Source organism: Cataglyphis hispanica, chromosome 13, assembly GCF_021464435.1.
Source record: "Cataglyphis hispanica isolate Lineage 1 chromosome 13, ULB_Chis1_1.0, whole genome shotgun sequence".
NCBI classification, from domain to species: domain Eukaryota; kingdom Metazoa; phylum Arthropoda; class Insecta; order Hymenoptera; family Formicidae; genus Cataglyphis; species Cataglyphis hispanica.
The window spans coordinates 443,533-468,663 of record NC_065966.1 but is presented as its reverse complement, the minus strand read 5'-3'; the positions used below and the strand labels follow the sequence as shown (position 1 = coordinate 468,663).

General features: G+C 29.4%; 4 protein-coding genes across 7 annotated transcripts in view; all 4 read right to left on the bottom strand.

Moving 5' to 3' along the window:
* Positions 1–7,617, bottom strand: part of LOC126854126 (rho guanine nucleotide exchange factor 11) — a 30,046-nt gene extending 22,429 nt beyond the window's left edge. For all 4 annotated transcript variants that reach the window (XR_007688062.1, XM_050600522.1, XM_050600523.1 and 1 more), the window contains exons 1-6: positions 7,045–7,617; positions 4,596–4,814; positions 4,067–4,116; positions 2,755–2,812; positions 933–1,219; positions 471–695 (exon numbers count right to left, since the gene is read on the bottom strand). Coding sequence is in view for 3 of the 4 variants with exons in the window: in XM_050600522.1 (XP_050456479.1) it covers positions 471–695; positions 933–1,219; positions 2,755–2,812; positions 4,067–4,116; positions 4,596–4,770 (795 nt within the window). In the remaining variant the exon portion in view is untranslated. The remainder of the gene's footprint in view (positions 1–470; positions 696–932; positions 1,220–2,754; positions 2,813–4,066; positions 4,117–4,595; positions 4,815–7,044) is intronic.
* Positions 7,618–8,055: 438 nt separating this feature from the next.
* Positions 8,056–11,947, bottom strand: LOC126854143 (tectonic-1-like). The gene is made up of 6 exons (XM_050600560.1): positions 11,819–11,947; positions 11,288–11,651; positions 10,832–11,065; positions 10,267–10,423; positions 9,963–10,153; positions 8,056–9,473 (listed from the first exon to the last, which is right to left on the bottom strand). Exons 2-6 carry the CDS (start codon positions 11,645–11,647, stop codon positions 8,406–8,408), a joined length of 2,010 nt encoding a protein of 669 aa, XP_050456517.1. The 5' UTR covers positions 11,648–11,651; positions 11,819–11,947; the 3' UTR covers positions 8,056–8,405.
* On the bottom strand, positions 11,876–13,046 carry LOC126854188 (B9 domain-containing protein 2). Its single transcript, XM_050600639.1, has 3 exons — positions 12,440–13,046; positions 12,084–12,360; positions 11,876–12,013 (listed from the first exon to the last, which is right to left on the bottom strand). Exons 1-3 carry the CDS (start codon positions 12,525–12,527, stop codon positions 11,989–11,991), a joined length of 390 nt encoding a protein of 129 aa, XP_050456596.1. The 5' UTR covers positions 12,528–13,046; the 3' UTR covers positions 11,876–11,988.
* Positions 13,047–13,535: 489 nt separating this feature from the next.
* LOC126854147 (ecdysone receptor) overlaps positions 13,536–25,131 on the bottom strand; it is a 41,000-nt gene continuing 29,404 nt past the window's right edge. Inside the window, exons 3-6 of the mRNA XM_050600564.1 lie at positions 22,954–23,378; positions 22,388–22,645; positions 21,707–22,082; positions 13,536–21,336 (exon numbers count right to left, since the gene is read on the bottom strand). Coding sequence (XP_050456521.1) covers positions 21,092–21,336; positions 21,707–22,082; positions 22,388–22,645; positions 22,954–23,378 — 1,304 coding nt within the window. The 3' untranslated portion in view covers positions 13,536–21,091. The remainder of the gene's footprint in view (positions 21,337–21,706; positions 22,083–22,387; positions 22,646–22,953; positions 23,379–25,131) is intronic.

The window sequence follows — 25,131 nt, the reverse complement described above, 5'->3', positions numbered from 1 at the left end:
TTAAAATTAATTTTTTTCTTTAATTCCATAAACTAGTGCCTCTTCATTTAATCACAACCTTTATTTTCGAATTCTTAGATGCATTAGATACTCAGATAACTAAATCTGTCGAAATCAGATTTTGCAAAGTGTCCGCTATAAATTTTATCGAAGGAAGACTATATATATACAAATTTGATATGGGGTTTGACATATTTGCAATGCTGGCAGAATACCAGCAAAAATTTAGCAAAATTCGACCACAAAAATCAAGCAGATTATGGCATATTCGCAACACAGTTTAACACAAATTAGCGGGTCTCTACCGGTAAAACGAGCAGCTACTGCCGACAATTGTTGGTATACGCCAACATTTTCCTTACTAAATCAGTTAACACTCCTCTCCAATAAAGATCTAGACAATTTGATGTTGAAGAAATTTATAACATACAAGGAGATGATATAGGGAAATGTGAGATAAATATGCAGACCTGTTCATTACTCGTGCTAATCGCTGCGAGTTGTTCCTGCAACGTACGCACTCTTCTTTCGGCACCCGCTAGCTCTGTCTGTAAAGTCGCGACATTGGCGTTTCCATTACCGGTGCCAGCCTTCGCCAACTCGCTCCGTAACTTATCTACATAACTTTGTTCTTTCTCCAACATAAGCTGGAATGTGTGAACCCTTTGTGTTTCCAATTGTCGCTTCTTTTCAAGCTGTAAAAGATAAGAATAATATTTAAAATTACAGTAATGTATAGACAATTAGAAAATTGTCTTCTAATTTTTTTCTAGCATTCGTTTATAATTAGAATCAAAATATCTCATCAAATGCCATATCTTACAAATAGCGTTCCCTCCACTTATTCAATTCTGTAATACTCTTTCACAATATGCTTCCTCTCGCTTATGGCTGGAAGAAATGGAATGCACGGAACATGTTCTTTTACTTACATCGACCGGTTGTGGACCCGTGATTCGAGCATTACACGAAGCACTGCCTGCTGGTGCGGTAGATGCTCTGTGAAGAGAGATGGTTGTTTGTGAAGGAGACATGTTTCCGGCCGCCGACAAACTGACGGGACGTTGATGTTGTTGATTCGCTACGGCGCCGATTATTCCGACTTGCAAACCGGATGCTGTCGTTGCTGTTGCTGTCGCTGTCGCTGTCCCCGTCACTGCCACCGCGCTGCTCGCTGCCACTGGCTTTTGCTGCACCGTTAATACCACTTGTGTCGATGCTGCAACAAAGTTGAATCCTCTCAAGCATGGTGTATATTTACAATATCTTAATATCGTATCACATTCATTCCTCCACTTTTTCATATTGTTTTCTTTCTTTTTTTACATCGCCTCTTTTACCTTCTTGTCCTTCACTTTAATGTCATACGCACATATATCTTCATTCTCATCCAGCAACTTATCTTATTTGGAATAATTTTATATAAAGCAAACATATTATTGCAAAATGTTAATTTTTGTCAGAATATTGTTCTTAATTGTATATTGAACAAAGTACATTGCGACAAAAAGATTTTTTTCTTTGTGTAAAATTATACCTAAAAAAGAAAGGGTATGTGCAAATGCTTTTTTCACTATCACTCTAGATGGATAGAAAGAAATTTTGAGATAATTTTTATTCTTTTTTAAACGTTTGTAAAAAATATAAAGTCTTTATGATTATATTAAATTTGTTTATTTATTATTACATTCTATCTCTTTCTCTTTTATTTCAATTCTCTAATAAGAATATATCGAAAATTTTAAACTAAAGAAATTAATAAATTTACTCTTTATTATAAAATTACCCCCAACACTACTAACAGTTTATAAATAAAAGAGTTAATAAATAAAACTTAAAAACGAATTTACAAATTCGATCTATATACAATCTATGTGATGTGCTATAAGAGAATAATAAATATTAAAATTCTTATAAGAATAAATAAAATCACTGTCTATAACTTGTGATATTGTTGAAAAATATCATATAAATAATAAATACGCATCAGAAAATAAACTTGAGTCATATCTGATATAAGTTTAGACACACACATGAGTGTATATATTTACATATTTATATAAAAATATTTCCATATTCCATTTAATGTTAACAATGATTACCAGACACAACTTGAATGCCATTTATCAAACTGAAAAAAATGCGATTTAAGCTACTAAGCCATTAAGAATCATGCCGCGCACGGTTTTATGCGATTCAGAAATATATCTATAGAACAAACATATAAACGTGATGTTAAAAGCCCGTATACGTGTCACGTCTATGTCGAGATGAAATAAACGACTGAAATCGTCACTGCTATAAACTTGCATGCTTACATCATTGGAAATGATTCTTATGCTTGAATTTTCGTGTGTGTGTGTGTGAGATTGTGTAAAACCACCGATGTACAATCATTCTTTTCATAAGAAAATTTTGATTAAAATAAAGATACTTACATAACTATTATTATTCATAAAAATATTATGCATATTATTCATTAAAAAAATCACAAAATAATAACATTTATAAATATTAGAATATCCAATAATAAATAAGATCTAATATAAAATTATATAAAATACAAAAACATTTCTTTCTAAAATACAATTCATTCTAAATGCACATTTCATACATTACAATATTATTAACATATATATTAATAAAAAATAAAAAGTAAAGATAGAAAAATATACTCACAAATAATACAATACCTCGCAACATCAATATCTCAATCTAATAAATAAAGGTTAAGGAAAAACAAGAAATACTTACATTTTATAAGGTGAACCACATCCGTATGTGTAGACTGCATCACGTTGACTCCATTCACCTTTAATAAAAATAAAGGAAAAAAAAACTACTTATAACATATGTAAAATTTTATTTGAATAATAAAGTTATATTATTTTTTTAAAATTTCTTTAATTCTTGAATCTTTTTTTCTTTCTATCTTTCCAATAATTGCATTTCAAGCAATTTAATATTAATAAAATTCTGTATGCACATGAAATAATAATTAAACATTTATATTCTTTATATTTTCTCCTATTCTATATCATCTCTTCTCTTTGCACTGTTTAATATTACTTCATATTTATATAACTTTTTGATGTTAGAATGAATCATAGAATAAATGTATATGTGTGTTATGTAATCAATGTAAATTAATTATATATATTATGCCCTATTTTTGAAAAATAATAACAATTATCATTTTAACATAGATTATCTTGCATATGACATAAATTTTAAAAAACTTAAAATTTTAGTCTACTTTCTACAAAAGAAAATAAAAAAATTACTGTTGCATTGTACACAACATTGTTCCAAGCATATTAATTTTTATCTGTAAAATTAAAATACAAAATGATTTTATTAAGAATCGCTTTATACATCTGTACAGATTGCTGTAAGATTAAAATAAAAACTTGACGTTAAAATATTAAAATATTATTGAAACATTATGTTAAAATTTATGTTAAAATTATTGAAATTTGCTTATAATCTGACAATAATTTATTTTGTATCTTGTGTAATATATATATATATATATATATATATGCAAGAAAAAGTTTTGACAAATAATTATCTGTGTATTGTAATAACAAAAAGATTGAGTAAAATCTTTGAAATTTAATGAAGAAAATATAGATGTACTATATTGTTATATTTAAAATGCTATTTTATCCTCTGTAACTAATAACTGAAAAACTTGATTAATGCTTTGATATTTATGTCAAGAAAAAGAATTCTAAATTAACCAAAAGATCTTACCATGTAAAACCTGGTTATAAATTTGGAAGGATTCACAATACATATATATCTACAAATATACTATTGGCTGTAACAATGTAATGCAAAAAACAACACGAGCACAAGATAAAAACAATCTACATGCAATTATATACATTAAGTGTTCCACTATATAAAATAAAACTTCTTCACAATGAGTGTAAAATTGTGCACAGCTATAATGAAATAATTAAAGTAAATAACACATATTAATGGAAAAGTAATTAATAATTAAAGAGATTTTTGCTATTCCTTCTTATTAAATTTCAAAAATTAACACATTTTTATTCACCTTGATTATCTTGTCACCTGCATGAAGACCGGCTCTTGCTGCTGCACCACCTGTAAAAATATTGTGTACGTAATAATCTCTAAGAACATATATGTACTCTAGTGTGTGTATGTGTATATATATATATATATATATATATATACATACATACACACACATACATACATATACATTAGGGTAGATCAAAAAGTAAGGCTCCCTGTTTTATTACCATTTTCATTTACATCTTATGCACAAATTGAACTTATAGTGTTAAAATAGAAACTAATGATTATTTTTCAATCTAATATTTGGGAAAATTTATATTCTTATTCTACTTTGTCATGAATTTGAAAGATTTTTTTTTCGAAATCTGGCTCTTATTGTGCATAAATGATAAATAAAAATCGTAATAAAACAAGGAAGCTTTTTGACCCACCCTAGTACAGTAATATATGTATGTGTGTATGTGTGTGTTAATAACAATAGAACAATATTAATATAACAATATGCAAAGATTAATGCAAATTAATGGAGCTTTAATGCGAACCTTCTTTTACGGATTGAACGTAGACTGGATTATCGCCAGAAACTTTCATTCCGAATCCAGCATCATCCTTGTATATAACAAGAGTGGCGATAGGTGCTGGTTCAATGGCTCCACCACTGATGGCGCCTGCCTGACCAGCCCCGACGCTGCGCCGCAGCGCTGCCGTTCCATTCATCCCTTCTTCGAACTCCACCCCGCCTCACCACTGTTGCTACCGACCTGAGATAATTCTTATAATGTATATATAGTTTCTTCCTTTTTTTTATTTTTAAATAAGTTAAATAATTCATTAGGCATCGATTACAAAAAGAAAAAACAGAACAATGTACCTGAGATGTCATAGATCCTACTTTAAAGTACACTTTGACCAAATTCTGATTAATTTATGTTAGATTATTATCTTTCATGTGAATGAAAAAGAATTATCAGTTTTTATTTTTTGATATATGGAAAAAAAGCTTTAGTTCACCGGCGATTCATTTACTGATATAAAATTGTCTACATTAAATTTTTAATTAATTCTTAATGTAATTCTTAATGATTATTTCTCTTTCTACATATGCATTAAACACAAATTAATAATTCTATTTACATTAACAAAATTAATTTTTGTTTATTTATTCAAAATGACATTAATATTGAATGTCAAGAGTGCATACTGCAAGAATATGTAATAAAGTAATATATGTGGATAACACCTAATCAATACAAATTATTTAAATTAGCTAAATCATAATTAGTTAAAACTTAAAATTAAAATAAAAAATGGAAAAATATTGGTTTTTTTTTTCAGAAAAATCCACATCTGGCAGTCAAAGCCAATAAGAGCTATTAGCACAAGTATTTGTATCATATAGTACTTGAAATATACCTCTCTGATAATTAATTCTCTTTAAATTCTTTGTAATTCAAGCTTATCCTTCCATCTTCATAAAGTAAAAGATTAGCAATTAAATAATTAACCAACAATTAATTGTCAATCTGAATAAAGATCAAAACTAATTTCACTGTGCAAAAAACAAATTTACATAGTACTGTAAGAGATTTATTTTAAATACTAGCATAAACATTTAATTAGGTTTGTACTAGCTCACATCTCTCTTTCTCTTTTTTCTTCTTTAAAATATATATGTATATACATTTCTTAAAATACATTCTATATCAAATAGATTTCATATAGATTTTGTTGTATAATTTTCAAGATTTTAAGTTCTTTTATGTATTTACTTTTTATATTTACAACAGCAATCACATGTATATACAATCTTATGTCACACTTATAGATGAACAATCATTTGTTAATAGAAATTATGTTATGACAATGAGAATAAAATAGCAATAATAAAATGTTTAATGTATTTCTGCTGGTTTATCCATATCAAACTTATAATAGGATTTTAAAGAATTGTATTTTTGGGATACATTGCAAGATGCAATATATAATTTTATATGGTACATTTTGTTTGTATCCATGAGAGCTTTTTAGGCAGAATATATAAGTAGATATAATGTCAACCAATTGGCTTTCAAATGGAGAATTTTTGAAATCCTGATAATTTTTTTTATTTAATAATCAATCATATGACATTCTATCTATGTGTGTCTCTTCCTGGAAAGCTCCTCGTGACATTTATTCTTACATCGTCATAATCATGATAAATGTATATACACACATGCACACATGTAGAAATTAAATTCGACCTATTTATTACAAACTCATATTTCAACAAAAGCTAGTATATTTACAAAATCAACAAAAAAAAATATATTTTAGCTTACATAATAATGTAATTATTTTGCAAATAAGATTATTTATAATTTAATTTTCCAAGGTGTAGTAATCCAAATATGATGCAGTAAATAAATAACCTATATATATAAAATGATAAATAGAAGAATATGAAGAAGTAAATTTAAATATTCTCAGAGTAGAGATTATTTAATAATTGATACACACACATCTTACATAGTTGAAAGAGATTACAAATACACAAATGTCATACTCAATCATGTGTCATTTTTCTTTGAAGAATGTAAATATGCATAAAAGCTGTTAAAAATTTCTATAAATCTAATAAAAGCATTCTTAACAAAAAAAAAATCTTATAAAAATATTTATCTAGAAAATTTTATACAGAATCATTCAAATATATGTCTAAATGTCCAAGAACGTATAGTAATATTAAATATCTAGAAATCTTATTCTGTATTAAACATATTTAAGAATAGGAGAAGATAATGAAAGCAATATTTAAGCTCTTGGAATTGAAATATCTCACGAACAATTTTCTGAAAATGTACATATAATATAATTTAAAAATCAGTAATAGTGTGTGGGGGGATAAGCAAGGTCAACAAGACATACAAGATGCTCAATCAACGATTGAGAAAACATGTAAACGACAAAATTGATTACAAGTAAAAATGTACGATATTTTGATTGGATTACCTTTCATTTAATCTATACTTGATGGCAGCAAGTAAATGTTAATAAGAAGTTTCAACTGGACGAGAGACGAGATGAGATGGGACGAAACGAGACGAGGCGGGACGAGGCAAGGCGAAACGAGACGATACGCGACGAAAAGAGACGAAACGAGACGACGCGACACCACACAAGATGAGACGAGACGAGAAGGGTATCGTTTATGAAAAAACCACAAAATGCTGTCGATGCGCGCGCAAGAATCTCTTCGACCGAGCAACCGGGCGTAAATATTATATCACGTTGTCACAAAAGGACACTCGATGAACATGGCTGGTGTGGACGGGCAAACCGTTCCGCCTTTCACGCGCACAGCATCCCACAAACGCGGGGCGTTTAAGCACCAAGTATCTCAAGAGGGTGATTCCGTATGTCCGAGATGCACGAATCGCGAAAAGCGGCACGCGGTACCGCCACGCGAACGAACGGAACGCGACTTTTTTTGCGAAATACGCATCGAATTCGAAGAGGAATTACGCTACTAACAAGTGACAGCCATCTTAGCGATGCATGGGCCACTACACAATACACAGTACACACTACACATTTACACGGAGGATGCCGTTATGGCAGATTCACATCGCATTCCTCCGATGTGTGACAGTTCGATATTCAATGGAAAACGTGAGTTACAACTGACATTTTCGTCTCTAGAAAACAAACTCTTTTATCGAACATATAGAATTCGATGTAAGTTTTTTCTCCATTGTTTATCGATGATCTTGTTAGATGTATTGATAGAAAACCTTTTGAATGCTTCTCGCGCCAGCAGCCAATTTGCATGTCCAAGAAAACTTGTATGATCAGTTGATTGGCTGCTGTCGTAAGAAATTTTTGGAAACTTTAAAAATTCTCTAGTCGATAGCCAACCAGTGCATCCGACAAATGACAGATGTAATATCATAGAATGATGCCTTAAACTGCGTCTTGACGTAAGAAGATAAGAACTGAAAGCGTTAAGATGATCTTGTATAACAAATTTAATAAAAATTAATAAAAGAAAAATAGAAAAAGATATTGATGTAAAATTGAAATATCCGTATAATTGAAACATATACCATATAATAAACATTGATAAACAAATATCTTAACCTTCGATAAAAGTCACATTGCAAGGAAAAAAAAAATAAAGTTTAAAAATTATTTATCGCGCCAGTTGTCAAATTTCAAATGCGTACATACTAGAGTGCAAGTGATCCCTAATTTACTATATATATGTGATTTTAGAGGACACTATAATTCTTTTACACGTCAATCAAGATAAAAGGAGAAAAAAATTTTAATTAAAGAGAAAAATGAAGTTATGATATAGATACATGTTTATATTAAATACTAATACTTGCATGTAATACTAAGTATATAACTAAAAAGACAAATATATTCAACATTTCTATTTTTTTCGAGCCATTCAGAAAAGGATAAAAAAAATCATAAGGTAACATAATGTCTAAATTTGGTCCACCAACAAAGTGATATTTGGATGGCTTTGAAACATCATAAAAATTGACATGAGAAATAATGTCAATACTAAGGATGTCTGTACAATTCTTTGGTATGCACTTTGGCCAACTAATATCTTCTTCCTTACCAAACGTAATGGCAATACCTAATATTTTATGATTCATAAAAGTTTTTGGCTCTGACAATTTCGAATAAAGGATATTAAAGTGCATTGATGTAAATAATCCTGAACACAGGATTTGTTTCCCAATAGTGTGTGCAGTAACGACACTATGCGGTATCCTGTCAAACATGATCTGCAACCAGTCAGTTGTATCTTTCTTGGCAATATTACCCAATTTGGAAACATAAGCGCTGTAATGCTGACTCGCATTTAGCAAAGAGTCCTTCATGAAGAAATGCATAGTCAGATTCTGTAGTTCCGTGCACGATAATGTGGTGAAATTTTTTAATAATAATTTGGCGGAGCATTTCAATTTAACATCTTCACCAAATGCAATAATATGCCTGTTAATTTGATCGCACTCTCCATTTTTCCCAGCCAAGGGTAATGTAAGAAATCCATCAGTTTTGTTGAAAAAAATCTCGTTGCTTTTATTAGCACGAGAAATGCCGAAAATGATCGGCTTACCCATTATGTAGCCAGGATTTCCACTACGAGCAAAGACTTTTGTTTTATTCACGTCTATCCAATTGTATTGGACCTCAAAATATTGATAGAAAGCATGAGATGCATTGCCTATATCAAAATATGCGTCAATGTTGCTGATTCCAGCAGAACCATTGTGAGTAATTATATATTTCAGTCCCTTTACAATGTTGAGACAGGTGGAGTTCATGCAAAAACTTGATATTCTGGTTCCATTGCATGCAGAAAATGAGTTTCGACAATAATGACTCTTTATTGATAAACAAATATTGCTTCGGCATGCCTAAAAATACAATTTTTGAAATTAACTTTAATAGTAAATGAAATAATGAGAAAATACTGCAAAAAATCGAATTAGAAAAAAATATAAAAAATATAATTTTTGACTGTAGGGTACTTTATCATTGATTTTGTCAAAAATTATTTTGAAATAATATTGCAATAATTTTATTGCAATAATAATAACAGAGAAGAAAAAAAATATAAATTTCATAATATGTTATTAATATTTTTATATACATATTTTTCTTTTTCTAATCTTATATTCAATAAGATAATATTATATGCGACATTATCAGATTATTTTTTTATTTACTATTCTTCTTATTTATTAATTATTATAATGCATTCATCAATTTCCTCTACTCATACCATTTATGGAAATTTGAACAAATTTTATATCAATTATTTTGATTTAAAATATATTCAAAATATATTTAAAATATATATACACACATATTTTAATACAAATTTTTTTATTTTAATACTGTACCTGTTTTCGAACGAATGTGTCGTTAAATAATGGTAAGGACTTAATAACTGTAAAGTTATTGAATGTCATAGTGAACAAATATTGATTCATATTTGTCAAATCATTTTGTAGGCATGTACCTTTCCAATTTTCCAAATATCTTAAAGTCTTCCTAAACGAACAGATTTCAGTAAATCCAGATTGTAAAAGGTCTGAAATAATATGTATATATCTCATTAATAAATGTTTTTTTATCCTCTTCTCTTCTCTCAGTCTTTTTTTATTATTTATAAAAATAGCTATTATCATATTTTCATTATTTTACCTATTGATTCAATAGATTTATTTTGTAATTTCCACAATATATCTCCATGTTGATAATATTTAGACAAATTATATTTGGTTAATCCTGCACTATGTTCTATTTTCCATTTGTATTTATTTTGTATCACTTTCCACAGATCTTTTTCATTGTTTAGTACCTGAAATAAAAAATATTTATTAGCAATAAATTAAAAATTCATATGTGATATCAAAGGAAGTATTAAAATGATATTTTGTGTATCAATGTATATACACAGGGCAAATAGGAGAAATTTTTACAAATTACTTGATTACAATTATATTTCTTTAAGTATGTGCATTTAACAAGGAAAATGTTTTTTCAGTTAACAAAAATTATTCAGATAAATAACATAAAAGGTTTTCTTTTAAAAAAATTAGCTGATAAATAGAATTATTCTTCTAGAAACATGTATTTTTTATTAATAAAGAATGTATGCGAAACTAGATCTAAGAGCTTTATAAGTGTGTAGCGAAGAGGGTAGAAGTTTAAAAAAAAAAGAACTGCTCTATTTGTATATGATAGATGCATTATGTAATTTACTTACCAAATCATTGTCGATGTTATATGTAGATGGAAGATTGTCATATAAAATGCAAAATAAATTATTTCCAAGTTTTTCAAGAATAAAAGCTGTGTTGTTCCATTGTATCAAATTTCGATTGTAGCAATACCGACTATCATAAACTTTTACATGATAATTTTGACAGTGCGAAAAAGCAGATAAATGAAATTGATTGCAATCTGTGTCGCAGCAGCAATTGATATCACAAGAAAATTTCTGTACAAACAGAATAGAAGATTGTTTATATAATAAAAATATAATAATCATAAGAGTTTTTTTTATATTGATTAATACTTTTTCAATTAATATTTCTTTATATTGAAGTATACAATGTCATTATTCAAATGTATACTAAAATATTTCTTTTATTTATTTAACACATATACACACATAATTCAATATTTTAGATTAAAATTAATCAAATATTTATGTACATACAATCAAATTGCATTCGCATATTTCTTTTTCTTCAAGTATAAGAACTTCATCATTATCTGGATGTACAATTGGCGAGGATATTGTTATTGAAGTTGATTCTAATTCTTCTTGTTCTGTTATATTAGAATTTATTCTTGAAGATGTTATCTCTATGGGAATAATAGTAGTAAATAGATTATTCTCTTCTATATCATTTGATGAAATTTCTAAGTCAGATAGATTAATTGTAGGATTTTGTGTATATATAGTTGAGTCTATTGGTTCGTTACAATTTGTATCATTTATACAAATTAATGTATCTTCAGTTTTTGTTACAAATACCATATTGGTATATGTTAGAAATAGTACTAAAAAGAACATTTTGCTGCAAAAAATATATTGATATTATTCAAATATATTATCGTAGAAAATTTATTCTAAATTATCTATCACTTTTTATACAATGCAATGATACTTTTACTAAAATTCGATTATTTCTGTAATTCTGTCTTTCATAATTAAAAACTAATTTCTTATATGATTTGTATTTACCTTCACAATTGTCAGTTCACAACTGGCACCCAAATTTATCAAAATTTCTTGCCAGGATATGCAAATCAATGATTACTGTTCCCACACTTTGCGTAAATATTTCAAATCTATCTAATGTGTTGATCAAAACACTTGGTGACTTCAATTGTAAACTTCGTCCCAAGAATTTGTCATAGAGTCTGTCTTTCCAAGTACCTATACAAATTATTACCGAAAGAATGATAATAATAAGTTTTGTTACGCAAAATTTTAAAATTTTACGTACTTAAAATTGTGCATACCAATAGGTTTCCATGTATGACATTCTAATATGTGCGAACCAGGAGATAATGGAATATTGTGTACTCCATATGAAAGAAATAATATCCTTCCATAATTATCTCTACAAAACACTTGCAATAATAATTTCGGAGAATTTTGTAAAGTCTGAGTTGTGTAATGCAAATCTATAGGATGGTCCCAGATTGGATTATTAGTGTAAATATCGCAACTTTCTTGTGTTTGTCCTTCTTCTTGTCCTGATACAATTTTCCAACCATTACCTAGAAGATAACAATAAAAGTAAAAGTTTCTTCACATATCCAATAATTTCTTATAAAATCTTGAGTCTATTCACCTTACCGACATAAAAATTCCATTTGCAGAGTAAATGCGATTGTTTAAAATTCTTTGCGGATGAAATATGCCCAATTATATGCAATTCGGCCATACCATAAAATCATACTGCTATGACTTATCAAATATACAAAATATGCTAATTATTTATAATACATCTATTCATTAAGATTTTGATGAAAGAACAACAAATATGCAACATTTCATTCAGGAAATAACTTCTGTTTTGTGAAGAAAATCTAAAGCTTTTAAAATAGTATTTAAAAATAAAATTTTTAATTTTTATCTAAAAATTTTATTGATTCTTATTTTTGACTATCTTTAAGATTGAGGCGAAGCTGTATTTCTTTTTTTTTCAGTTGATATTAAATTAATGTAGAAAGACAAGTTAAAAGATGAATTAATTGTAAGATATTTTTTTGTAATATATGTGTTAATATATATATTTATATTGTATTTTACGCGTTATATTGGATATAAATCTTTTCAATTAAAATTCTAGAATTAAAATAAGATTTTTATAAACAAAAAGCTCGACTTTCTATATTTCACGACCAATATGCATTTCAATGTTGACAGACGCGTCGTCATGGCAACAAGTTAGTGACAGACAGGCTTATTCCTTTTATTTACACTTTCTGCACTCAGGTCCTCGATCAGTTTACCGCATGCAGCAGATTGCATCAAGATGAACACAGCCTCTTTTTTTTTCTTTTTTTTTTTGAGAGCTGTGCAACAAGAAATACATAAAAATGTGTTTATATAAATACAATGTCACATGAATGCTTGTCAAAAACACATGTTCGGAACTTTAAAATTTTTCTTTTTAAATAGCCAATTGCGTGATATTATGTCTCTACTTATCTGATGAATTATCATATAAAATCGAAGGAAAAAAAAGAGGGAAAAGGAATCTAAATATTTGTAATATTTAAATGAAATGGGATATTTGTGAAATCTAGCATTTGCGATGTGTAAGTCACGATCTATATCTATATTTAATATATTTCTAAATAGAGAATGCAAGATATATATGAAGGGAGTTATCAAAATGTTTTGAAATCTTGGTTAATTCCATTTAATTATATTTTTGCTCCAAAACTATGTCATGAAGAGCGCAGTATGCGTTATTTTATTTTTTATTTTCTGAAAAAAAATACACACTGACTTAAATGGCAAACATGTCATTAGCTTTCGCCCACATAATTCTTGTTTTTCTCATTTTCTGTCGCTACTTAATTGTAATTTTTGTGTTTCTTTCGTCTCTCTTTCTTCCTCTCCCATTCACACGACCATTCATTCAACATTGCTACTTCTCTTTCTTCAATCAGATCATTCAACTGTTATATGCTTAAGGTTTAGTTAATGATATTCATTAACTAAATCGTTTTTAGTTAATGATTGTTAAGATTATTGTAGGATTATATATTAATTAGTAATCATTAGAATATAATATAACTGATGTACACATGTATCGTTGCGTGTCTATAATGGAGAATATATGAATACCTGGATCCTTGGATTCGAATATTAGATGGAGAGGTCATAAATTTTTTTTATAAATAGATAATTGCGTTTCTAATTTCCGTAAACTCCATCTCGACCTCTTTAAAATTCTTGTTTTCTAAAATTCATAGGTATACAAATATTCGTATATATGTTTAGCGAACTTATTAGGTCCATGAATTTCTAAGTCCTTGGATTAAAAATCCTCGACTCTTTAAACAATTAGAGCCTCGAATCTTTTGGATCCTTGTATTCTTAGATTCTTGGATCTGCGAATCCTATGATTTTTCACAGTTCAAATAATTTTTGCATTCCATCCTCTTTTTACAGTTTCTATATGTTTCCTTTCCGATTGGAAGTATGTGTATATACATTGTTCATAATTCATACTACATGTTTCATTTTTAACCGTTCAAACATGACGAAATCTCCGTCGCACATCTTTTTTTTACGTGTGTGACACATTTATTTCACGATTCTACGCGCGCGCGCATGTATATGAAGTGTGTGTGTGTGTGTGTGTGTGTGTGTGGGTGTGTGTGCGCGCGCGCGCGTACGCGGATGTATAAATAATGTGCGCGCGCGATAAGAGTATGTATCTCTCACATACGCATGTCACTTTTATATATATACGTGTGTATGTATGTATATATGTATGTGTGTGTACATATATATGTATACATATATGTATGTGTAAAACAGTTCCAAATAGAAATAATATTTGCCGATTAAATAATTCGGACAAAAATTTCGTTATTTTTTTTTCTTTCTTTCTTAAAAACGTACAACAATAATTCAGTCTAATACGTTCCAAAGCACCAATTTATAATTATAGTCGACCATAAATTCATACATTTTTTTTTTAATCTCGCCATATCAATAAATTTTCTTTCCGTTTACACTTTTCACTAAAGAGACTAAAATTGCACCTAATGCAAATAGAACTCATGCGAAAGCCGATGAAGAACTTTTTTTTTCAATTGTCTGTGTGATTAAATGTTCTGTACATAAATTAACGTTCGTAAACGTTACTAAATATAAACGCACTTCTGAGTGTAATGAAAGAATGCATCAAAGGTTTATGAGATATCATGAATTTTCCGCAGCAGGAATTTACGAAGGATGTGTACGGCATTAAGCGTTTTCTAGTATCATTGACATTTGCAGTGGATATCGAGAAAGATTTAGTATCAAGAAATTACGATGTTAAGGAGATCTAAGGAAATAAGAATCAACGAGATACTAAAAGATCTGTGCGCTCATGTATACCGTTTTTAATGTTTATGTGCGTGCACTTGTATTATTGTGTTCCCCCTGTAGTATAAACGTGAATGTTTTACATGAAAGTATTAGTAATAATAGTAGTAGTAGTAGTAGTAATAGTAGTATAGCGGTAATAGAGTAATAATATGATAGTAGAGTGTAATAGCGATAGAGTATCTCAATAATAATAATAATGATGATAATGATAATAATAATAATAATAATAATAATAATAATAATAATAATAATAATAATAATTATAATCATAATAATATGTATAGCAGTATCCGCGCGCATCTGCGATAAAGTAATAATATTAGTAACTAATCTAATATTAGTAACAGCAGTAATTGTCATAGTTAATAATAATAGTAGTAAGAGAGTTTCTTATGCAAGCAACAAATGATGTTTGCAAGGCTGACATCGAATTTCGTTTTTATGATAATCCTTGGAAGCTAGCCGATAATTTGTGACACAGACACTTGCCAAGTGCAAAGATTTTTTTTTGGTAGTGCGAAAAAAGCGACCGAAGTTTCTCTCATGGATCTCAAATTTCTCGGGTTCTAAGATGTCTTGAATACTAGATACATTTCCTAATCACAAATCGAAGAAACTGCGACAATAACATACCAAATCATATAGCGTCAATCAAATTAATAAGTCATGAAATTTTGAGTCATCATTTTTCATATTACATTTGTTACATGTCTTTTTCGAAAAAAAACTTTCCAAAAAATTTTTTTAAGTTTGTAAAGAAATGTAATATAAATAAATGTATCCTATTGCGAAATGTTATATCACTTCTACTCAAAGTATCTTAGCATGTTGTTATCACAAGATCTTCGATCGCATACAACTTTTCCGACAGACAAGATGGACAGACACAGAGATATGACGCGCGTAAAAATGTTTAGTGCTCTTAACTGATTACGAATGTGAGCGCCTATTTGTGTATATACATGTATGAATACATCCACATATCAAATATATATATATATAAATATATACACACACACACACACACACATACATATATATATATATATATATATATATATATATATATATATATACACATACGCGTGCGTATATGTGTGTATATATATATATTGACGTATTACAGTTTTTAAAAAAACACAGAAACTCGATTCTACACTTGGCAGTATTCTGAACAATCGCCCGACAGGCGTTTAAGTGTTTCACCTTATCGCGCTTTTTTTTTTGTCTCACATGCGGTTCTTAAATCTCGAAAAAGATGACAACATCTCAACAAGACGAGAATGACGTAGACGGTAAACGTCCTTGGCAGTGATCGTAGAATTGCGTGTTCATTTTTGTCGTTTCTTATGCCTTTTTTCAATCGCTTTATTAAATGTGTTTCGTGTTACGCGATTTTAACAATCTTTCTTTTGCAACTAAGCAGTATGTATTATAAGCATCGTTAAGTTCGAGGAAAGTAAAGCGAGATTAGCTGGAACGTGTTTTATGTAATATAACTTGTCGCATAACTTGGATTCCTATATCCTTGGATTGTTAACATTCTTTAAATTCATAAATTTGATAATTATATTAGTGATGAAGTTATTTTATTAAATCCTGGGATATTTAATTTTTTTTTCAAGTTCTTAGATTTCTTGAGTTTGAGAATCTTTTACTTAGTTTAATTATAATTATTTGAGATCCTTGAAATATATCAATTCTTTCGATTCTTGAATTCTTGTATCTACTAGATTCTTTTAATATTGAACATTATTTTTATATGTTTATTTTAAAATAGTAAGATAAGGAAAATAAATTATTTTTAAAATTTTATTACAATATTATTTAAATTATTAAAAAATAATTGATATCAAAATATAAATAATAAAAGACAAATTTTGACTTGAGTTTTATCTTGTTTTAATTTATTTCTTCTCAATCTCTTCTAATGAAAGTTTTGCTAGTATATACATGGAAGAAGAAGAAGAAGAAGAAGAAGAAGAAGAAGAAGAAGAAGAAGAAGAAAAAAAAAAAAAATATATATATATATAATTTTACTTTATATAGAATAAAACTACATAAATAATAATATATGTATGTGATTAAGTACTTTATGATATCAAGAATCTACGAAAGTCAGATTTGAAAGAATCGAAAGGACTACAAAATTAAACGTTTGTGAATTCAAGGATTAATTTTTCGAGGGATTAAGAATCCGAGAATCTTGGAATCCAAGAATCTAAAAATTCGAGTATATCGAGAATTCAAACTCTTAAGAATAGAGGAAGCCTTAAAAATCTAAAGATCCAAGAATCCAAGAATTCTTTATCATCATCTGTATTCATCCTTTAATTCTAATCATTAGAGATTAAGTGTGTTATTATATTCTGTTATGATTTCTGCAAACTATAAGAACTTCTTTCATAATTCTTATTTAACTCTCATCTTACAATCCTCGCATTTAATAATTATTTTTTCAAAATGTTCTATCAACTATAGCCATTCTTAATAATTTACTTTCGCAGTCTATTCTTTATGTCTCCCACCTATCTTGCCTTTTACCTTTCACTCACTCACTCTTTCTCTCTTTTTCTTTTTTCTCTATCTTCATCGTTACAACAACAATGCGCCAAACTTGCGTGATTTCACTTACAATTTTTATTTTTAGCAAGTGTTTCTTCTTTTTCATTAAAAGATTAAGACGGACGGTTAATTTTCACGTATTTTTCTTTATTTTCTGTTTGTGGTGAGCCGATATCCGCTGCTGAAGGCACAAGGCTTTGCACTAGAACTCGGTCACCTAGCTCATTCATCTACGACCTACTACCAAACTAGCCTCGCGTTCTTCTAGAAATCATCTAGAAATAAGATTTATGGAAGATTTAAATCTCAAGCGGGAGCATATATAATACATTGATTAATTAATATCTCGACAAAAATATCTTGATAAATTTTAATAAAACAATTTAGACAAATCTATTTTTAACGATTATTTTTTTTTGCAATTAATGTATCTTCTAATACTGTTTCAATTTTTAAACTATGAAAAATATGTACAAGAGATCTTTGAGAACATAATAATAAATGCGAAACATTTTACTAATGATAATAATAAACAAGTATTTTATGGATATCTAATTATTATTTTAAAAATGCAACCGCTCGAGAATTAATTCAAGTCACAACAAATTTCATCACTTCTGTTTTACTGTATTTCTTATTTTATTGTATTTCTAAATAATCGATCGCCACATCAGTTTCTCTCATTCGATTGCTTTCGTTATTTCCATCAATTTGGAATGAAAGGTGATCGACTTTTCTCAAGCGTATCATGTATCATTCGTCATTTCTTAACTATCTTATAAAATTTAATCTTCGATTGTTTATAACGAATAGAGGAAGCCGACTTTAAATTTCGATTTATTCGATCGAAAATTGTAGCGTAAATAATAAATAACATTCAAAATAATTGTGGAATTTTTAATTTCTTGAATTCGTTGATTCTCAGATTCTTAATTTTTTTTAAATTGACAGTTTTTTTTCAGATAATAGCATACAGAATAAATAATCATACATACACACACACGCGCGTGCACGAACAAAACGTAATAAACTATAAATTACAATATGTTCACTGTACAATTTTCGACTCAATAAACGAATTTAAAATTGGTTTACTCTATTTACTTAAAATATATATATACATATATATATCTTTTCCTTAATAAAAAAAATATTATGTATTCCCATATTTCTGTTTGAGAATAATCAGAGTGTCTTATATCAGTTGCCCCATAAAAAAGACATCAGTATTCTTCATGAATATCATTATAATTCCTCGCATATTTTTGTAGGACGTCCCACATATATACATATATTTCTTTTTTTATATATTTTAAGAACATATTTTTTTGTTAAAATTTTAGCATGAACGATGTGTGTATGTGTAAAAAAGAACAATACTAATATACGACATAAATATTCTTCTGTGCTTTCTGCATTACTTATTTTATGAACATTGTATTTTCGTAAAAAAAGTAATGCATATTAAACAGTTTCTGTTTTATAACATTTAACATGTTATATTGCGTAAAAAATATATTTCTCGCGAAAATAATTTCATTTTTCTAGTCCTTTACTCCTTTTTTTAGGGACGTCCTAAACATTTTTATGATCTGTATTAGTAAAAATATTAATATATAGAATTCCAAGACGCGTTATCCTGCTGCGGTGTAGATCCTCTTCAACCTTTGACTCCCTAATTTTCTCGCCTTTGCTCTAGTCTCTCTCTCTCTCTCTCTCTCTCTTTCTTTCTTCTACGTACGCGCACACATGCATGCTCCTCGCACTCTCTCCCTCTCTCTATATGAACAATGTTATGCTAGCAAGATATATTATGCTGTATGTGTATGCGTGATATAGACTCTATGGTATTGTTATGTACCGTTTCTTTCTTTAACTTTGCGCTCCATTTGTGCGACGCTGCTCAACAGCGAACACTTTACAGGCTTTATTAATCTTTGCTCTTTTTACGGTCAAAACTTGGGAGAATATTGTATATTACTGTTGACTAAAGATTTTAATTCTCGAACTTTCTTTTTGCGAGCGATATCGCCGATTACTTAAATAATTATTCTTCGTCATTATCACGATTCTCCTATTCTCACCCTGTTACTATATCCTTCTATTTTCCCTCCCTTATATTAAGCGCATTTGTCACTATTCACTTTCTCATTAATGACAAATGTGATTCATCTGACATATCAATATATCTTATATCATATAATACATTACATTTACATATCGATTGTATGTAAGGAAGTATCCAGGTAGGAGACATAGCGATAAAATGTAAATTGCAGGTAGCTTTCTTTATATATCTTCATTCTCTGTACTCTCGTTCTCTATGTATCACAGCCTGGGCCGCGCCACTGCCTTTCTCTTACAACAATGTATAATTATTTTTTATGCTTCCTCTCCTATTCGAAATGCACATGTTTCCGCACGTTTCCAATATGCAGGGCTTTTTCTTCTTCTTCTTTCTCAAGCCGACCCTACATGATTCGCGTGGCTTTACGTGAACAGAATATGTGATTTCACGAGAAAGAGAAAGTACCGATATAGTTGTGGCTAAAAGTGGACATCAGTTCGATTTAAAATATTTTTGATAGATGAATATTATGAAAGTTATAGATTTTATTAAATAAATGGCTAGATTTTTTTCCAAAGATCAGTTTCTATGGATCATACTGATTCGATATCGTATCGTAACGTTTATTTGATGTTATGAATCTTTGATAAATAAAGCCTTGATTATTCTGTTTTATAGTACTACATGAATCAACTCTTTTATCACAGATATATTTTTTTCAGTTTGATAGTGTATATCCTCATTAATATGTTGCTCTTAAATGAATTCATCATTTGTCTCATATATCATTTTCATAAATCTTTGACGCTTTTCTCTCTTTTTTTCACAGTTTCACATCCATATATCCAGATCTGTAAAATACAACTTCTTTTGCGTCACATATGAATCACGCGAAAGGTGCAGGGCCGGCTTGTTTATACTTATCCTTACAAACTATATAAAGATCGATCAGTCCAGGATGATACCTAGAGGTGGTCGATCATCGAGAAAGAACAAATGATCGTAATGAATCTAGAACAGCGTCTGATACAATATGTTGACTTGCGACGGTGAGGCAGTGGCATAGTGGTGCACTAGTACAAGAGTCGCGCAGGCCGTTTTCCACGTCCATGCGTCCATCGACGCCGTTGTTGCTGCTGCTGCTGCTGCTGCTGCTGCCGCTGCTGCTGCTGCTGCTGCTGCTGCTGCTGCTGCTATTACGACGTCAAAAAATTTGTCCAGCCGATCGGCGCAATTGCCGTTAATCGGCGACTGGGAAACTAGGGCACCACGTCCCAGATTTCGGCGAGGAAAACTGGCAGCTTCTTGTTCTTAAATTTCAAGTTCAAGCACATCTCACTGTTTTGATTGCCAAGGGTTCTAAGTTCGGTTAAAACTGACAGAAGCTTTGCGAAGATCGTACCAGACTTCGGCCGACGACGATTATCTACGTACGCTTTCAGCGTTTTCAAATAGATTTCTTGAAGCTTCTCCACCTTTCTACTTTCCAACAGATTGGGTCTCTCTGCAACACAATAATTATTATTAAATTAAAATTATATGAAATGATAAATAATGGGATTGGAATTCAAAATACATTATTATTATATATGTGTTTCGTTGATAGAAAATATGAAACAATGATCTCATTAAAAATATTCAGCCCTTTCAACATATTCTATATAAATTAAATAAAAATAAACAAACTCTAAAAGATAAGTTTCTTCTCTTTTGCTAAGACAATTATTTACATTTATAGTTGAAAAAATATATATAAAGATTATTGAAAAGAATTTTGAAGAAGATGAAGAGATATTATTATTAATATGTTTTGCACCATCATATATGAACATCACTTTTATGGATATTAAAAATTTAATATAATATATATACACCTGAAAAAATGACGATAGCGGTGAGTAAAGCGTACTCGGCATTGTTGACTCTCATGGCGTACATTTGACGGCAGAATCGTAAAAGATCCTCGATGGTTTCTCCCATTCCGGCGACATTGTAGCTGTCACGCGTATATGGTTGATTGTTAGCAAAAATGATGCTATCAGTTTCTACATCATATTTTCTTGCCATTCGTAGCATCATCACTTCACTGGAACATGCTTTCAACAGGGTAATCTGATCTTCGCGCAACAGCTCATTAAAGCCAGGTAACCTCTTCGAGAACTCAACGATCAACTGCACGGTCAGAATCGTAATTTCAGTGATGTGTCTGAAACTGTAGTCACTCGGATCTTCGCCCTCCAGTGGTTGATTCTGAAAAACAAAATGTGTTACATTAAGTGCTAAATTGCTTATTGCATCACTCATTAAAAACATGAAATTAAAAATGTATACAAGATTTATATAATTTGTAAAATTTATCCAATTATAGATTAATATGTACATAATAACGTATTTTTATTTAAAATAATAAATGTACGAACAAACGCATGTATTGCATTGCAGATTTTTTGTATTCAATCTTTTTTAAAAAGTTTGCAATATGTAAGAAGATAATTAATGAAGAATTTATAATATAGACAATACACACAGTTCAATACAAGATGCAGGGTACATACCGTAATCCTTTTCAGATCCTCTTCGCTTGGTTGCTCAAATTCACATTGGAAAGCCACAAGCCTGTTTATTAGTTCCTCTTGTTCAGGGCTAATAGGCTTGACACAGGTATAAGGGCTGACAGAAGTGAGAATACCACTACTTCCAGACACAGGCAATGATTCCGTTTCTGCTGGCTCGATTTTCACGCCCATCTGATCACCTATTCCAGCGGTACCTGGTGAACCATTCATTGTCGTACTGTTTGGTTTGTCCTTTTCCTGCAACACATTATAAAGACATAAATAAACAGTAAAAATGTAAGTAATGATGTCACAGTAAGAAGAATCTATAAATGTAAGAAATTAAATACGTAAATATATTTAAGTAATCTCTAAAGTAATTTAAACTTTTTTCTTGATTGAAATATAAAAACATATATAAAACACATATATATTAATAAATATAAACATATATATAAAAATCTGTTTTAAAGAGCTTCACAAAAATATCCACATTTGAAAGATAATGTAACATCTTCAAAAGAAACACTGTATAATATAAAATACTTTATTGTTGTGCATTCTACCTTCTGTGCTTTCTTCTCCTTTCTCTTTACCGCACATTGATACTCGGGCACAACGCATTCTGGTCTCATACCGACCGTCAAACATTTCTTTAATCTGCACTCCTGACACTTGCGTCGCATATACATGTCGATTTCGCAGCCGTTGCCATACTTGCACTGGTATACAGCGTTTCTAGTGATACTGCGTCTGAAAAATCCTTTGCAACCCTCGCACGTTAGAGCATTGTAGTGATAACCAGACGCACGATCGCCGCATACAAGGCACAATTCTTCCTGTTGCCGTGGCGTGGGTCCTTTCCTTTTCTTTGCATCACATCCTTCATTAGTACCGCTTCCATTGCCACCACCACCTCCACCACAATTACCACCCCCGGAATTATTTCCATAACCGTTTATTGAACCTGATTGAGACAGTTCGTCCCTACCTGAAATATAAAATATAAATTTGTATTGACAAAAGTTTTGAAATATATTTGAATTGAGTTTTGAAATAATTTAAATCGATTATAGTATTATATGTTTGTTGTAGATAATTATTGATAGGCTCAAAATCTTTTTTCTCTCTTTTATATAAATTAGATAATAGATCCTTTCCTAATTGTTTTTGTTGTTCACATATAATAAATAGAAATTGATACTGATATAATTCTAATGAAAAAAATATAACTAATAAACATTTCAAATAAATAAATTTTCAAATTTTAAATTAATTTATATTGTCTTTTTAATATTGCAAAAATTAATTGTAACCATTGCATTAATTATATATATTGCGTTAATTAGTATAATATTTTTATGTTCATAAACAAATAGTTTACAAGAGCATATGTGCATTTTTCATGAATATTTGCAGGCTTTTTAGCATTTGCAGGTGTTTTATAAATATATATGTAAATATAATAAGTATAATATAAATAAATTTGTATTAATTCATACTAATGTAACAATATTTTTAAATATTAAATATTATTAATTATTCCTAAATTTTCAACACAAAAATATTATATTAATGTTATTATATTTAAAATATTATATTAATTTTTTTATATTTAAAGACATTGGTTTTTGAAAGATATGTTCACTCCTCTCTTTTTCCGTTCCACTTATATTATTAATATATTAATTTTCTACTTATAACGTTAAAAAATTAAGGTTATGTATGCTTTATTAAAATTAATATATATATATATATATATAATGTAATGTGCAACATCCAAAATACCTGATATCAAATATTATTGCGAAAATGGCAATTTATGATATCTAAAAAAATATATATGTAGCAACTCTTCCTTCCTACTAACTGGATAGGCAAACAGGTTTCCATAACCTTTATAGCGATATCATTACGCGTCTCTATTACTTCTTTTATCTATTTCCATTCGCCGAGTGAGGCGTAGGCAAGTTAGAAGTCATGGCCGGTGAAAGTATGAACATACTACAGAGAGAGATACGCATACACTCTTCGATACATAAATATATATATGTGTATAAATATATGTGCGCATTGAGCATAACAGAGGCTAACCTATGTATGTAAATATATATACATACATATGTAAACATGCCAGTGAGCTTCATAGTATATATATTGGAGTAATCTTTTTCCTTAACTATATCCTATAAAGAATCGAAGTCAAAATTAGAAAGAGACAGGTATATTTTTGAGATCTCTCTCTCTCTCTTTCTCTATTTCTTTTTACGCGCATATCATCTGAACTAAAAATTCTCAACGGATATTTAGCGATAAAAGCGATTCGCAGTTTCCGGGAAGTGTTTTTATTTTATTTATTAATTTAAATTATTCAAATTAAATTGCAAATGGCTAAGAATTATTTTATTTTTCTCTCAATTTTTAAAGTACATGCGGAGAGAAGTGTACATGAGTAGTCAATGTTTTTGATTATGATACTATAATGGTATCAATCAGCGAATCCCTGACAGAGATAGCGATCCATACAAGTATGTGTCCTTTTCTATGAATTGGGTCATTCCCCCACCTTCGAGGACTCACTTCAATATATCATGGAGCTCGATGCTCAATGTCTGCATGCGGGCGGATAAAAATTGACAGATGATAAAGCCAGCCTAAAACTGAATAGAGGAGTCTCGTGTCGTGCTATTTTCAAAATAGTCTTTATTATCTATTTTTTATATAAAATATTTGATGAATATTAG

What these genes read in the sequence shown, in the direction of transcription:
- LOC126854143 (XM_050600560.1), bottom strand. Translation starts at nt 11,647, where the DNA reads ATGTTCTTTTTAGTACTATTTCTAACATATACCAATATGGTATTTGTA. An exon ending in TAAATCTATTGAATCAATAG is followed by an intron (nt 10,154 to 10,266) that starts GTAAAATAATGA and finishes ATATTATTTCAG; the next exon opens with ACCTTTTACAATCTGGATTT. An exon ending in ACACATTCGTTCGAAAACAG is followed by an intron (nt 9,474 to 9,962) that starts GTACAGTATTAA and finishes TTGTATTTTTAG; the next exon opens with GCATGCCGAAGCAATATTTG.
- LOC126854188 (XM_050600639.1), bottom strand. Translation starts at nt 12,527, where the DNA reads ATGGCCGAATTGCATATAATTGGGCATATTTCATCCGCAAAGAATTTT. An exon ending in CAAATGGAATTTTTATGTCG is followed by an intron (nt 12,361 to 12,439) that starts GTAAGGTGAATA and finishes GTTATCTTCTAG; the next exon opens with GTAATGGTTGGAAAATTGTA. An exon ending in ATTGGTATGCACAATTTTAA is followed by an intron (nt 12,014 to 12,083) that starts GTACGTAAAATT and finishes TAATTTGTATAG; the next exon opens with GTACTTGGAAAGACAGACTC.